Source organism: Puntigrus tetrazona, chromosome 15 (assembly GCF_018831695.1).
Source record: "Puntigrus tetrazona isolate hp1 chromosome 15, ASM1883169v1, whole genome shotgun sequence".
In the NCBI taxonomy this organism is placed as follows: domain Eukaryota; kingdom Metazoa; phylum Chordata; class Actinopteri; order Cypriniformes; family Cyprinidae; genus Puntigrus; species Puntigrus tetrazona.
The window spans coordinates 21,493,740-21,509,655 of NC_056713.1; the positions used below are offsets into that span (position 1 = coordinate 21,493,740).

Here is a 15,916-nt window from a genome sequence, read left to right on the forward strand (position 1 = left end):
GTCTATCTATCTGTCTGTTGCTCTATCTCTGTTTGTCATCTTTTTATCTACAGGGGTTGGACAATGAAACTGAAACACTGGTCAATTTAGAGTTGGAGGTCTCATGGCTAAATTTAAGCAGTCTGGTAGCCAATCTTCATTGATTGCACATTCCGCCGTTAAGAGCAGAGTGTGAAGGTTTAATTAGCAGAGTAATAGCACAGTTTTGCTAAAAATATTGCAATGCACAGAACATTATGGGTGACGTATCAGAGTTCAAAAGAGGACAAATTGTTGGTACACGTCTTGCTGGCACATCTGTGACCCAGACAAGAGTCTTTGTGATGTATCAAGAGCCTCGGTATCCAGGGTAATGCCAGCATACCACCAAGAAGGACCAACCACATCCAACAGGAGTAACTGTGGATGCAAGAGGAAGCTGTCTGAAAGGGATGCTAACCTGGATTGTATTCAAAAAACATAAAACCGCAGCTGCCCAACTCATCCAGAATTAAATGTGCACCTCAACTCTCCTGTTTCCACCAAAACGGTCCATCTGGAGCTCCACAGGTTCAATATACATGGCCGGGCTGCTATAGCCAAACATCTGGTAACTCGTACCAAAACGCCAAACGTCGCTTTCAACATTCTGGAGGATCATGTGCACCCAGTGGTTCAAACATTGTATCCTAAAGGCGATGCCGTGTATCAGGATGATAATGCACCATTACACACCAAAAGTGGTGACAGAGAGGTTTGATGAACACGAAATTGAAGTTGAACATCTCCCGTGGCCTGCACAGTCACCAGATCTAAATATTGTTTAAAACTTTAGGGTGTTTTGGAGGAGCGAGTGTTCCTCCACCAGCATCACGTAGTGACCTGGACACTATTCTGCAAGAAGAATGGCTCGAAATCCCTCTGGCCACTGTGCAGGGCTTGCATCGGTCAATCCCAAGACCAATTGATGTTGTATCGGCCGCAAAAAGAGACCCTACACCATAATAATCAATCATTGTGGTCTGGAACCAGGCGTTTAGGTTTCATTGTCCAACCCCTCATACTCTATCTATCTATCTATCTATCTATCTATCCATCTATCCATCTATCCATCTATCCATCCATCCATCCATCTATCTATCTGCCATTTTATCATTCACTCTATCATTCTATCGCTCTAGGAGTGAACTGTTTGACTTCGGTCTTGTATGTGTTTGTTCTATTGAAAGCTGTCTAAATGTTAATCAAACGGACGCAGGCCTCTGCTCTCTCCTGTCAGCATCATGAGAAAGGCCTTTCAGCCCGATCATGTTCAAATGTATGTGCGTAACAGAAACCATTACGCATCAGCATTTACCCGGCACACACACCCCAGCTCCGTTTGTCGGGCTTTTATTTGGAAACTTGTTTGTCTGTTTATGTATATAGATTACATGAATTATTGATGCCGAGTCAAATATACCGAGCGCACAGAGAGAGATGAAATTACCGCTCTCAGGAAACTTCATTCAATTCCAACTTTAAATAAAGCACACACGAGGAGGGAACTTGTGGAGAAGCATCGAGCAATACAGTAAAGATTACTTCAGAGGTCATTTTTATTATTCGCCCTGTAAAGCAGAGTTGAAATTGATGTTTCTGAGTTGATTCGTACAACGTTTCTTTTCAAGCGGAGAACGGGATGCACAGCTTTGAAAATTCAGACCTTGTTATATGTGTGTGTGTTTAATTAATGGCATCTTTGAGTCACTGGAGTTTGCGTGCGCCGCAAGGAAATGTTTATTTATTGACACATTTCTGAGAAAACGGAGCCAGGGTGTGTGTTTTTTTGAAAGCGCGTGTGTGTAGTCAGCATTGTTGGCGGCAGATGTTATGAGGATATTTTGATGATGCACTGCAGCGCTTTGTGAAGGTGACTCCAAAACAAAACATCTTTAGTTCTTTCACAAGACTGGAGTTTGCACACGTTCCCTAGACGCATCCGCGCTTCTTGTTTGTGTGCTCCCTCGACAGTCCAACACATCTGCTGGGACACTTAAAGTTATATTGTAGTTGCCTGGATTGATCCCCGCGTTGAGAAATACGAGGTCTCTTTTGATAGTTTACACATGCTTCTGAAGGATTTCTTTACTGTCATGGGGGACGTTGCTTGTACACTTTATTGCTTTTGCAGATGTGTTTGTAAATGTGGAGTTTATACACAAACCCTAAACATCTCGACTGATCGATACCAGAAAGCCAGCCTCTGGTATCAATAAAAGGGCAGAAGAGGAAAAGAATAAAATCTTAGAGCAGTCCAAAATAATTCAGTTCGAAAGCGTAACAAAGAAATTGCATCACGGCGCCAACCAAAGAAAAAAAACGAACAAAAAAACAAATGATAAATAAATACAATGTATTATTAATATTATAATTATAATAATATATAACAGTATAATGATTTGGTAATGTTTAATATTATTGTTACTAATATTGTTCTTGTTATCATCACATATTAATCATGTAATTATAATAATAATTATTCGTTTTTTGATGCCGTTAACTAATTGCATAATAATAATAATACCTTTTATTAGTATTAATTTAATATCCTATAAAAATGTAACACCAACATGACATCATCATTAGTAGTTGTAGTAGTAATAGTATTTTTTATTATATTATAACAATAAAAATAATTATAATTATATTATTTTGGTGGAAATACAAAGTGCTATTTGAACAATTTGCAGATTCCATTAACGTTTCAGTAGACAGAAGAGCAGTTTAGTAAATATTGAAATAAAAGAAAAATAAGCAATGGTTAAAATGGTTTTATTACATAGAATTATGTATGATAAACGGAAGCATATATTCTATTAATCAAAGCCCGCTGTTTCCGATCCACAGCGCAAGTCATCTATGGATTCTGAGTATTCTGTTGCTTACGTACAGTGATAAATTCATTTAGACCGTCTGGGTTGTAGACAGCAGTGGGAAATTGCATCATTTGGAAGTGCGTTTAAGCTTTTTTTAAGTTCAGAGTCTGTTCTCCCCAGTGCATCTACAAACAAATGCGGAACCGAGCAGTTTACACATGCTCCCTGAACAACACGAGCGAAAATCTAGTGTTATAGTTCATTCACCTCAGTTAACAGACACACTCCTCCGTTCTCCCTAAACATTACAGCCTTCTGAACACTCTTCCTGAACGTTTCTTCACGCTCCCTAAGCATCGTTTTGCTCTGATTTATTTCCTCTCGTTGAGTTTTCCGAACATCCCACCAGACGTTACACGCGCTGTCGTAAATGGGTGGATGGATGGACAGATGATGGAGTGGGTAAATATATATGGATAGATGGAGGAATGGATGTGCGCCAAAATGATGTTCCGTCACACCTGCCAGTAGCAGGTGAATTGAGAAAATATAATGGACATAAATATTTCTGACTGGTCACAAACTATCTTTTACGTCATTTTTCATAAAACATTTTTTTTCATTTGTCTATTTTTGTGTGTGTGTTTGTGTGAACGTGCTTTTTAGTGCTTTTTAATGTAGCAATTCAAACAGAATAATAGGGTGATATTAGGTGTATGTAAAGCATAAAAGAGGGAGGAGAGGAAGGTGTAAGCAGGTGTGTGTATTTATATGATGAAGGTCTTATATATCTTAATTTTTCACATTTTGTATTTGCATGATTGTACTTTTAAATATTGTATTATTTTGTGTGTGTATATATATATATATATATATATATATATATATATATATATATATATATATATATATATTATTCATATAATATTTTTATTTAAAATCTGTATGTATAAAGTTGCTATAAAACCAAAATATTACAGAAAGTATAATTAATTCTGTATTTTTTTTGAACTAATACATTAAGAATGCGCGCATGCATTTCTATGAAAAGTTACCCTTGCATGTTTTCCTATACAGTCCTTCTGTCGTAGCCAGCATCTATGTGAAACGCTACCTCTCATAACATCATCAAAACTCTTTTTTTTGTGGTTTCCTCGTAACGCACGGAGCTGATCACACAAGCGTCCCCTATGGGATTCCGCTAAAAACTTCTTTAAAATGACTATTCGTGGCTTTCCGCAGAAGCTAAAAGCCGCTCTGAAGTCAGCAAGCCGGAGTCTCCTGCAGCTCGGAGTGCGTTAGATCACAAGAGGAGAGCTGAGCACAAACACGTCCATCATTATTACACGCGAGCTCCTCTCATTTCGTTCACTTACGTCAGGTAAAACAGCCAGGGCGGCGTTCTAGCAATTCAAACCAGGCATCGTGTCGCGGTTCCTATAACTCGATTTTATTCACTCGTCAGTCACAGTCTATTTGGACGGCAGAATGGTCAACAGTCTTCAAACTTCCTCGGCTTTAAACTCTTCGAAAGGCTTGCGGATCCTGGCTCCTTCTCTCTTCTGCTTGTCTCAGCAGTAATTTGTCGTCTGCAGGTTTCGCACCTTCGCGTTTGCTCGTTCTCCTCCTCGTCTTTCCTCCCCCTCCGTCTCATCCTCTCTCATCTCTCTCTTATCCTCCGCTAACACCTTCCTCTCCTCCCTCTCTCGCTGTATCACCCTCCCTTTCTCTCGTTCACAAGGCCTTACGTGTTTTTTGTGTCTCTTTCTCGGTTTCTTACTCTTCCATTCCGTCCCCCCGCGACTCCTTAACATCCTTCCGTCTTCCTCTCGCTCTCTTCTGTCTTCCCGCTCATGATGAAAGACTCTAAGAATAGCGTTCCCTCTCTTTCTCTGTCTGCTGTGGCTCTGATAATCACTGCATCTTCTACAGCATGTAAACACCCTGTTTTCTCCGTTCTTGAAGCAGCGATGCAGCGCGGAGATCCGCATTCGTTCTGCCCGCCATGATTGCGATCGCTCCGATTATCTTCCATAATGGATCATTTGGAATAATAGACGACTCCCGGAGTTTTATCAAAAGCACCGTTCGTCATTTCTGCGATAGCATGGCCTGAAGAGCAGTAATAAGCCGTATCTTTAAAGCACTTCTCTAGTGGCGTTTCTTTATACAGTCTAACTTTTTATCTGTAATGTACTGACAGAATTAGGCCAGAAATACCCAAGAAACACACGAACCCACGCACGACCGGTGATAATAATAAGAAATGTATCAGGATGATTTCTGAAGGATCATGTGACACTGAAGACACGGAGCAATGATAATGAAAATTCAGCTTTGATCACAAGAATAAATTACATAATAGTAAATTGTGATATTTCACAATATTGCTGTTTTTTGTGTATTTTTAATCAAATAAACGCAGGCTCGATAAGCAAAAAGACACTTGTGCAAAACCAAAACAGGCTTTATTAGATACCTGGAATTTTAATTTGTAGTTTGCATTCAAATGCTTGCATAAATAGTTTTGTACCTTACTTTTGCATTATTTCTTTGTCAAGATAGCATTTACATAATTTTATTTTTTAGATGTTTATGTAAATTGTATTATGTTACTTTTACACATTTAGTTCAATATTACAATTATTTATTCATATATTTTATATATAAAATAATTTATATATTTTACAAATATGCAACTTTTAAAAATTTAATAGCGAAAACTCATTACGTATTACCAATATGTTAAATCAAACACAAAATCAAGGACATGCACACTCCTAGAATTACAAAATGGCTTACGTTTAATGTAATACATCAGTAATCCAATTTTCCCTTGATAAAATAGTTACAGTTAAAGCAGAAATACTGATAATGGCTGGTCAAGTTCAAAAGGTGGACAAAAACAGAATTAATGGCTCAAACCATTAATGACATTTACTTGGTAAAAGTATGTATTTAAATAAACTTGTTTAATTATGTCGCTCATTCAAAATAATCCGTGTAAGACTTTTTTTAATCAGCGCAAAAGGCTCGCTATAAATTATGGATGGCGTTTTGACATTTAGAAAAAAGCGTGCAATTTAAAAACCAGCATGAATCGCCTCTGCGCTGAAACTGAAATCTGCCACTCTCTTGTTTCTTTGTCTTTTTCAGACGGCTGTTGATTTATAGATGCAGTGTGATCTCAGCGTGCGTGTGTGTGTGTGTGTGTGTGTGTGTGTGTGTGTGTGTGTGTGTGGTCGATTTACGTTCCTTTGGTGCGCGTTTCGAATTTATGACGCCGACCCCTCCAATGAATCACAGACACACTCGTATGGGCCAATTCCCACCTGCAGACGTTCGACGCACAAACCACACGCAACTCCGGCAGTTTCCAAAGGTTCTGACGTTATTTTTATCCACAATGAGTTTCATGGGAAATCAAGGCCTCCCGTGTGAACCCTTAACGACTGTGGAGGAACAAAAGACGAATGCGCCGTGAAACAAACGCATGTGGCGATTATAAAATAACTCAAAAACTAAAAAGATAATAAGCGAGCTCCGTCTCATGCATATTCTAAACGCAACAGATAACTGGCCTGTATAGGTATGCCGTTGTATACTATTGCTGTTTTAGTTAATTGCTTGTAATCAGTCGTCTTTCTAATTAATATGCTAATTCCACTGAATGCAGCTGTTCTTTAGCTAAGCGCACACTCTTTCCCACTGATTGGATCCTTATACAAAGACAACCTCATTAGCAAATCCATTGCTGTTAGTTAAAAGTGGGTTAAAGGGATAGCTCTCCCAAAATATTCTAATTCTGTTATTTTCTCACCCTGGTGTCACTTTCTTCTTTTGAACGCAAAAGACGATATTTTGGAGAATTTGACAGTAGCCGTTGACTTCCATCGCATTTCATGAAAGCCAATGGGTACCGTCAACTGTATGGTTACGGAAATTCTACAAAAATGTGTTTTATGGTACTCAAAAGAAGAAAGAAACGCAGGTTTGAAATGACGCGATGGTGAGTAAATGATAGCAGACTAAATGATAAGTCATGTTTTGGTGATCTGTACCTTTAAGAGAAACTTTCGGTTATAAAAGTGTAGTAACCTATATTATAGACGTCGCATAAAAAGCTGTGGGTGTTCAGTGTCCGAACGTTAGAGCTTTAATCCGTCGGTTTTTTTCCCCCTGTATACCGACTTACTTTCCCACACACCGGTCAAGAGCGGTAGCTGCGTAACGAGCCTCCGGTTGCCATGGCGATGAGATCAGAAGTCTGTAGACGTTAAGACCCCGCTTGCCCACTATGACCAGTAAACCCCATTCAGGTAGCAGCAATTATCCAGTTGGGGCCTCAAACGGACTCTGTGTGTGTGTGTGTGTATGTGTGTGTGTTTCAGGCATGATGTCATCAGCAAACTTTTGTCTCTGGTCTTTTTGTTTGCCCCCACTTTCCCCTCCTCTCCCGTCCTCGTCTTTTTGTTTCCTCCTTCCGTTTTTTCTCTCTCTCAGTACGAGTGCCCTGCGCCGCTGTGACTCGATTCAACACAGCCGCCCCCTCTCTTTCTCTTCCTCCTTGTGTCTCTCTTCATCTCTGATATGGGTCAGTGATGGGGCGCCCTGGGATGCGCCTGATCAGAAAGCATACTTAAGGACCCGCAGGCACTTTGACGAGCCACGGAGAACGTTACTGTAGGAGGACAGCAGCAGGGCTGCCAAAGTACAAAATAAAAAGTCAACGTGGCCAAAATTGGCTTTCGTAGTGATAAAGTATAATCTTTTTTAAGTGTAATTTTCACTTTAAATTTACCTTTTAACTTTTTTGTGTGTGTAAATTGCTCTACCCACTACCCTTTCCTTATAGGTAATATATTATTACCAACAAGTTGGGTTCTTTTGCCTTTAGTTGATTAAAAAAATACAGTAAAATCTGTAATATTGTAATAATTATTTGTAAATATAATTGAAAATATAATGTATTCCAGTGATGCAAAACTGAAGCATCATTACTCCAGTATTCAGTGTTACATGATCTTCTAGAAATAATTCTAATATGCAGATATTCTGCTCAAAAACATTTCTGGACATTATCAATGTTAAAAAGAGTTGCGTTGCCTAATATTTTGTGGAAACGGTGCCACATTGTTTATACAGATTATTTGCTTTCTTGTTAATCTTTCAGTATTTTTTTTTCCTCACTACTATATATTATGTTTTTTTATTATTTTGCAGTGTTCCCTTCAGTGCATTGCAACAGTTCTGGTTTGTTGCTCAATTTATAGCACCATGCCAAAGAAATGAATTTTTTATCCGGCCTAAGCTTACAGCCTGAGCTGAACGCGAAACCATGGGAAGCAAACTATTGAGTTGCATTTAGCGAGACCAGTACAGTCTATCATTATTTTTACTGAATCATTCAAAAACTAAAGTATCAAAACGCAAGTAATCATTGCTTTTAGTGAATTTCATCTACCAACAATGAAGCTAGTTTAGCGAATTTAAGGTTTGTGAGAGCGAAATCCCTGTCATTACCTCTAGTTAGAGACTGCAGGAGTGGTTGAATGAAGAATATTTATAAAGCGCCTGCTAAAACGAGCGTTCTTGTGTGTTGCAGGTCTGATTACCACAACCTCTCGGAAACTGGATCGCGAACAGCAAGCTGAGCACGTACTGGAGGTGAGACACACTCATGCGAACCCACGTTCACACACACACACACACACACATCAGGTGTGAGAGCTGCGAGCCATGCTAATTTGCACTGCCTCCAAACTGCAGATCAATTTAGCGAGGGACGGCGGAATTACGGCAATTTTCACTTCATACGAACGCGAGATTACCGTCGTCTTCTGACTGAGTCCTATAGACGCCTGTTTGAAATTCAAAATGCTTGCCTTTCGCGGATGTTTAAGTGCTAAAGTCAGTGTTTTCGAGTGGGTGTTTGGTGTTTGTAATGAAAGTGATTTGTCGTGTTGATCTTTTGAGAACGAACTTGTCACTCACGTTATGTTACCCGTTCACCGCGTGATCCCTCGACACCCAAACATTACACAGACCAAACGCCCCCTTAATTTATTACAACCCCCCTCTTTTTTCTCATTTATTGCTCCCTCTTTCTTTCTCTCAGACAGACAGATTGAATTTGTACAGGCGTGGCACGGCAGTCTGTGAAAGGAAATGAATAAAGTGAATTGAATTAATCGTTCTGTTGTTGTTGCCGAGATGGATGGCACACACAATGGCTTTTGTTTTTTAATTATATCATTGAAATGTTCCACCGCGCTCTTCTGATTGGCCGGCGGCCACGTGCGGCCGCGCTGATTGGTGGATGAGCGATGGGCATGTTTGCTAATGAAAAATGGATCGAATATCAGAAACAGGAAATGAGAGAAAAGCGGAACATGACTCATCATCACTCTATTCTGCAGAGAGAAAAAAATATGTAAGAATCTTATTTCTCCGTTCCTGTCCATCCATAATGGCTTTTACTAAGACAAGCATCTCTTGTGCTGTGGCTGCTAACTCTCCCCACAATGAAATTAAACGAAATTAAAATCTTTCTCGAGCAGCGAATCATCATATTAGAATGATTTCTGTGACACCGAGGACTGGAGTGATGATGCAAAACAAAAATCGGCATTGCATCACAGGAATAAATTACATTTTAAAAACACATTTAAATAGAAAACAGCTATTTTAAATGATAATGACTAACTTCATCACTGTTTTTGTGTCCAGGTGACCGTATCAGATGGCGGTCCCTCTCCCAGACACACCACAGTATGGGTGGTGATCCAGGTTTTGGATGTTAACGATAACAAACCAACGTTTCCAGAGAAGGTGTACCAGGTCCGCTTACCTGAGCGCACCCGCAAACAGCGAGGAGCTCCTATATATCGGGTGTTCGCTCACGACCAAGACCAGGGCGCCAACGCTGAACTCTCCTACAGCATCGTTGATGGCAACGAGGATGGGAAGTTCGTAATCGATGCCAAAACCGGTGTGGTTTCATCACCCAAGAAACAGTTCACAGCTGGAACCTACGATATTCTTACCGTGAGTCACCTTTGACCCGTCAGCTTCTAAATGAAGTTAATCTCACACGTGTATGTGATTATAAAACGAAATGCAGTGTTTTATATTATGTCACTAAAATAAAATGTAAAAATTTAAATTTCAAATAAATAATAAATAAATAAATAAATAAAAATAAAATAAAAACAATTATAAATAATTAAATTAAAAGAACAACAAAATAAATAATAACATAATATAATAACAAAATAAAACAGAATAAATAAATAAATTATTAATAAGCTTGATGGGCACTCTTGGATATGTTTAGAGCTGTTTAGTCCACTTCATTCACCAAATACCTGCCATGTTCAATAAACATGCCAATTTTTCTCCCACATAATTGGATTGCATTAATCATCCATATGTGATATTAGGACAAGAAATCGCCTCAGCAGGTTTAACCAGAAGTGTAAGTGTCTTGGAAAAACTCTCTTGACATATATAGCAGCTCAATTCTCTTAATGAGGGAGTTGACATTTTAAATGTCTTTTTCTAGAAAAAGGGTCATTCTTTTGTTTGCATTCAATGCAAAGGTCGACACTGGATGCATTCTTCAATTTCAGTTCAGCCTTTTTAATGCCTGCTGTTTTTGTCTTCCTGATGTGCGTTTAACCTCTGACCGCAGGTGAAGGCGGTGGATAACGGGCGTCCTCAGCGCTGGGCGACAGCTCGTTTGCACATCGAGTGGATACGTCGTCCTCCGGCCAGCCCCGTTCCTCTCGCCTTCGACGAGCAGCTTTACAATTTCACTGTCATGGAAACCGACAAAGTGGCGGACATTGTAGGCGTGGTCTCCGCCCAGCAGCAAGGCTCCGCCTCCTTGTGGTTTGACATCACAGGTGAACACGGATGCTTTATGTTAACGTGATGATCTAAGCAGCTTAGATGACTTTAGCTGCAGGATAGAGATGCAAGCGGCTTTTTAGCGTTTAGTGAAAGATTGAAAATAAATGCCAGGGGTTGGGATTTATTGTAACAAATTTTAAATCTTTTTTTTAAAATCTACTTTATGTATAATCAAATCTTGATACATATAACTGATTAATTAGGACGATTATTTGCATTTAGAGTTGCTGGGAATGTTTGTGGTTCACTGCATGATTTGTGGCATTGTATTGCTATCTTTTGCCATTCCACGGTCACCATGGCAATTGCTTGCCGCTGTCTGTATCCATGGTGATGTAAGGTTTGTATACACTCAAACAAACAACTAATACATTATAAATAATGGATCATGAAAACATAAATGATTAATTTTATATTATATAATATTATATCATAATAACAGTATAACATTATATTATACAACGAACCAATGCAAATATCAACTACCAAAAAAAAAAACACAGATGATGTCCTGATGGTTAAATATTATATTATATTATATTATATTATATTATGTATACACTATTAAAAATTGTGTTAACTGAAATAATGTTTTACAGTAATATTAATCAAGTTATTACACTGTGATGTTGATGTTCCGGACACTGTTGATCTGGTAGGCAATGGGAGAGTCAGAAATGCAGCATGCATGCGTTTGGTGTGTTCAGATACCTTCTGTTTGCTTCAGCAGCACCTGCTCTGCACTCTTTCGCTGCTCTGCCTCTCTTTTTCTCCTCCTCTTCTGAAGTCACAGGCCACTTCCTCTTTATTTCTTTTATCCTCCATTCTTTACCTCTGTTGCTCTTTCTCTCTCCCATCCTCTCTTCCACTCTCTCACTCTCTCTCTTTTTCTAAATGCTTCGTATGGGAAGGTCCGCGCTCTTTCCGTGAGATGTTCTATATACTCCAGACCGCTTGAGGCAGGAACTGTTCTACAGAAGGTATCTTTACCAGTTCAGCCGAACTCTTTTCCTCTTTTCTTTCTCTCAACTCCTCTCTCTGTTAGTTTTCCTTTATGTGGTGTCCCTCTTTCTCTTTTTTTATTCTTGATTTATTATGATCTCTTGTTCTGTCTTTCTCTCTCTCTGCATGTCCAGGGCTCAATGCAATTTATTTACTTATTTCATAAAGCCATTACAACACCAACATTTTAGATTTGGTTAAAGGAACACTCCACCAGAGTTAATAAGTTGAATTTTCCCCTTTTAGAATCTATTCAGCCAATCTCTGGGTCTGGCGATAGCACTTTTAGCATAGCTTAGCATAGATCATCGAATCCAATTAGACCAGTAGCATTGCGTTCAAAACTTTATATATTGTGTATTAAGACCGAAAATGGAAAGTTTTAAATGGGAAAAGTGTTGGAGTGTTCCTTTAACACTGAAGTTTCTGTGGTTTTCAATTCCCACTTGATACCACATCAGAAATTAATAAAAATGCAAAACATTACAACAAACAAGTAAAGTCAGTAATGAATAAATTCCAAACAATAGCAGAGATCTATGCAATACAAAAGTTATATAAATGAAATAAACTGTGCTTTTCAGGTAGTATTCAGATAAAGAATAAAATAACAAAGTAAAATAACAATCCATAGTCTTTACTTTGTAAATTAAATGTAGAGTAAAAGCACAAAAGTTATTCAGCCGAGAGCAGTCAGTGATTTCCTCTTTTTCTTTTGTTGTCTGATTACCATCCAAGAGTTCATACAGCTTTGAAACGATTTAAGAGTGACTAAATGAGGACTATATTGATTTGGGATTGTACTGTCCCTTTAAGGACACAAACTGCACCAGATGCATTATGCCGCTGTCGCTTTAAGACAGCTTTAAGACAAAGATTCAAGACTCTTTAAGGTGAATGCACAGATCTACTATACTCATTTCAACTTAATACTCCCCAAAACTTGATTTTTAACATAAACCAATTTTTTTCCCATCTAATAATGCTGCAGCGAACAAAAACAGACCAAAATATGCAGCTTATAGACAGACAGGATTGCTTGAACGTTTACATTGACGTCTTATGAACTCCTGCGAATGATAAACTTACGTAACGACGCAAGGACAATTTCATCGGTTCAGTCCTTTTTGTCTAGCCCTGATGTCTCTCTCTCTCTCTCTCTATCACTCTTTCTGTCTGTCTGTCTCTTTTTTTTGTCTCTTCTCTGTCTCTCTTTCTTTTTCAAGCCCGTCTGTCTTGTGTTTGTTCTCTCTGCATGTTTATCTCTCTCTTTCAATGACTCTAACTTGTCTCTTTCTCCTCTAGTCTTTCTTTCTTTCTCCCTCTGTCTGTCCCTCTCTCTATATTTATATAAGTTCAGCAGAACTGCTCTTGCTCTGTTGCCATTTAACCATCAGCTAGCTCTGCTTTCCCATCATCCCTTGGTGTTGTGTTGTGTTGCTTATACGTGATTGGTTGGGATGTGAATTTGAGGGCGTTTCCTTGATACAAATGTGATTTTAAATGTGCGTTTGATATATTGCTGTACGCACGTGTGCGCGCGCTTAGCATTTACTGTGGAGTGGTGATAATGGTTTATTTCCTGCTTCCATCCGTGTGTGTGTGTGTGTGTGTGTGTGAGTTTGTGTTTTGTTTATGAGCTACCTAAAACCCTTCTGGCGGTCGTTGACCCAGCCTTATCATCTGCGGCCTGATTAAATGCGTCATTAAACAGCCAATCGAGTGTGCATAAAGGTCAGGGGTCAGCCCAGGGTTAGCTTGCCAGACGAGGGAGCGCGTGTGAAGACAGCGAGGGTGGACGGTGATGAATGAAAGGGTGTGTGAGTGTGTGTATGTGTATGTAAGTGTATCTCTCCACCAGGTGTTACAGCAACAGGCGGCACGAGATGATTAATGCGCCCTGGGTAGAACGAGTGTGAAGAGGGAGCATAGCGGCCTGCCAAAACACACTTTCACCTCTGTTCACGCGCGCAGGGGTTCAAACACACTCATGCAACAACCTGATCTATGTCTTAAAGGGACAGTTCACCTATAAATGACAGTTCTGTCAGCATTCGCTCACCCTCATGTTGTCCAAAATGTTTTTCCCTGTTTTATTTATTCCGTTATTTATTATAATAGTACACGACTTTGTTAATAAAAGTGCACTCTTAATGTTCAAGCACCCTTCAGTGTCATTTTAATGGTTAAATATTGTGCTTTTAATGGCCCGTTATCTATCATTGTCATTTTAAGTGGTGCAAGGAAGAGTAGAAGTAATATTGAATTGAGAAAATTTGTTGCATATTATTGGTCAATAAATACCAAATATAATTTGATGCTTACAAAAACTATTGTATTTAATAGAAATAAATTATTTAATAAATTATGCAAAATATTATAAATTAATAAATTCAAACTGTAATTATTTATGATTTTGTACACACAGTTAAAACTAAAAATATTATGTATATTTTATATATATATATATATATATATATATATATATATATATATATATATATATATATATATATATATATATATAAATATAAATTTTGTTATTTAAATCTTGCCTGTGGCGAAGGGCATGATTTACAGTAAACGATAATTGAATTTTCTGTTTGTTTCTCGCGCAAAGTTATCACGTGATTAAACAGTTTTTATGCATTTTGGAGCTTGACAGCTTGTGGTCTATTTTTGTTTTGTGGAAAAGCGCAATGCGAACGATCCGTGAACTAACATCTGTTGTGTTGCATGGAAGAGAGGTTTGGATTGATGTGAGGGTGAGTAAATAATCACAGATATTTTATTTATGGTTGAATTATCCCTTATAGCCTTTCGCTGTGCAATAGTTGTTGTTTCTTCACTTGATACTTTCGGCATGTGTTTCATTGTTGGTGTTAATAATCTGCGCACAGCTGAGGCACTCTTTCCTCTTTGTCAAGTCTAGCGTTGTGTGTTTGTGGGCAGTACAGTATGTGCTTGCTAGACTTCGTGTAGGATGGATAGAAAAATATAGACTTGAAGTCTTAGAAAATGGAAAATAGCATACATATGAGTATATATGTCTGCATATATCGTATTAGTGTTTAGCATATGTAGGATGTCTGTATATGTGTTTTATGTAAGGATTTATTGCCTATGTGGGGTGTGTGTTATATGTTCGTCGCATACGTGGGATGTGTGTTGTGTATGTGCTGTGTGTGTCTGTGGGTATAATGAGGAAATCCCATCCTACTTGTTTAGCACTTCCAAACCCTGTATCGCCCCCATCTGGTCTACGTGTGTACTACAGCCGTGTGAGTGAATATGTGTGTTTGATATCCATATATTTGATATGTGTGTTGTGTGTGTGTGTGTGTGTGTGTGTGTGTGTGTGTGACGTATCCAGAACACATGGAGAGTTCTTGTGTTTAATGACGTTTTCTCTTTTGGTGTAAGGCGGTGATGTGGACAGTATGTTTGACGTTGAGAAAGGTGTCGGGACCATCGTCATCGCTAAACCTCTGGATGCAGAGCAGCGATCCTTTTACAACCTCACTGTGGAGGTTACAGATGGGACCAATATAGCGTACACTCAGGTAAACACACACAAACACACACGAAAATAATGAAAACATTCACAGACACTCAATACATGCTACATGCTATATTAATAGAATTATATATATATATATATTATTCTCTCTCTCTCTCTCTCTCTCTCTCTATATATATATATATATATATATATATATATAGTTATTAGGACACTTATATATGGCACTTATATATAGCATTTCTATTCACTCATATATATATATATATATATATATATATATATATATATATATATATATATATATATATATATATATATATATATATATATTATTCTCTGTCTCTCATTTATACACTTATATATGGCATTTCTATCCACAATGCATATGTTATCATATATTAATAAAATAAATATGGGTTGTTGATTTAAAAATATCATTAAAAAAACACTGAAGGTAAACCTCATTCATTTTATTTGTAATTCTGATACATTACACCATAGTACAATTTTTAATTGTCAACTTATTTTTTTACTTCACATATTAATAAAATTAATATTTTATTTAAGTGTAAAATTAATATTATTGTTTATAAAATTATACTTATTTCATTTTATATTAAACATATTTTAATTTTGTGAA

The 15,916-nt window shown here is 37.9% G+C and overlaps 1 protein-coding gene across 3 annotated transcripts in view; it reads left to right on the top strand.

Moving 5' to 3' along the window:
• The window catches only part of fat3a (FAT atypical cadherin 3a), a 134,458-nt gene that overhangs the window by 73,657 nt on the left and 44,885 nt on the right, over window positions 1-15,916 (top strand). For 2 of the 3 annotated variants that reach the window (XM_043259418.1, XM_043259419.1), the window contains exons 6-9: window positions 8,443-8,504; window positions 9,567-9,884; window positions 10,531-10,744; window positions 15,177-15,316. In XM_043259418.1, the coding sequence (XP_043115353.1) occupies window positions 8,443-8,504; window positions 9,567-9,884; window positions 10,531-10,744; window positions 15,177-15,316 (734 nt within the window). Of the gene's footprint in view, window positions 1-8,442; window positions 8,505-9,566; window positions 9,885-10,530; window positions 10,745-11,662; window positions 11,732-15,176; window positions 15,317-15,916 lie in introns of those variants that run through there. The other variant, XM_043259421.1, reaches the window with a different exon arrangement.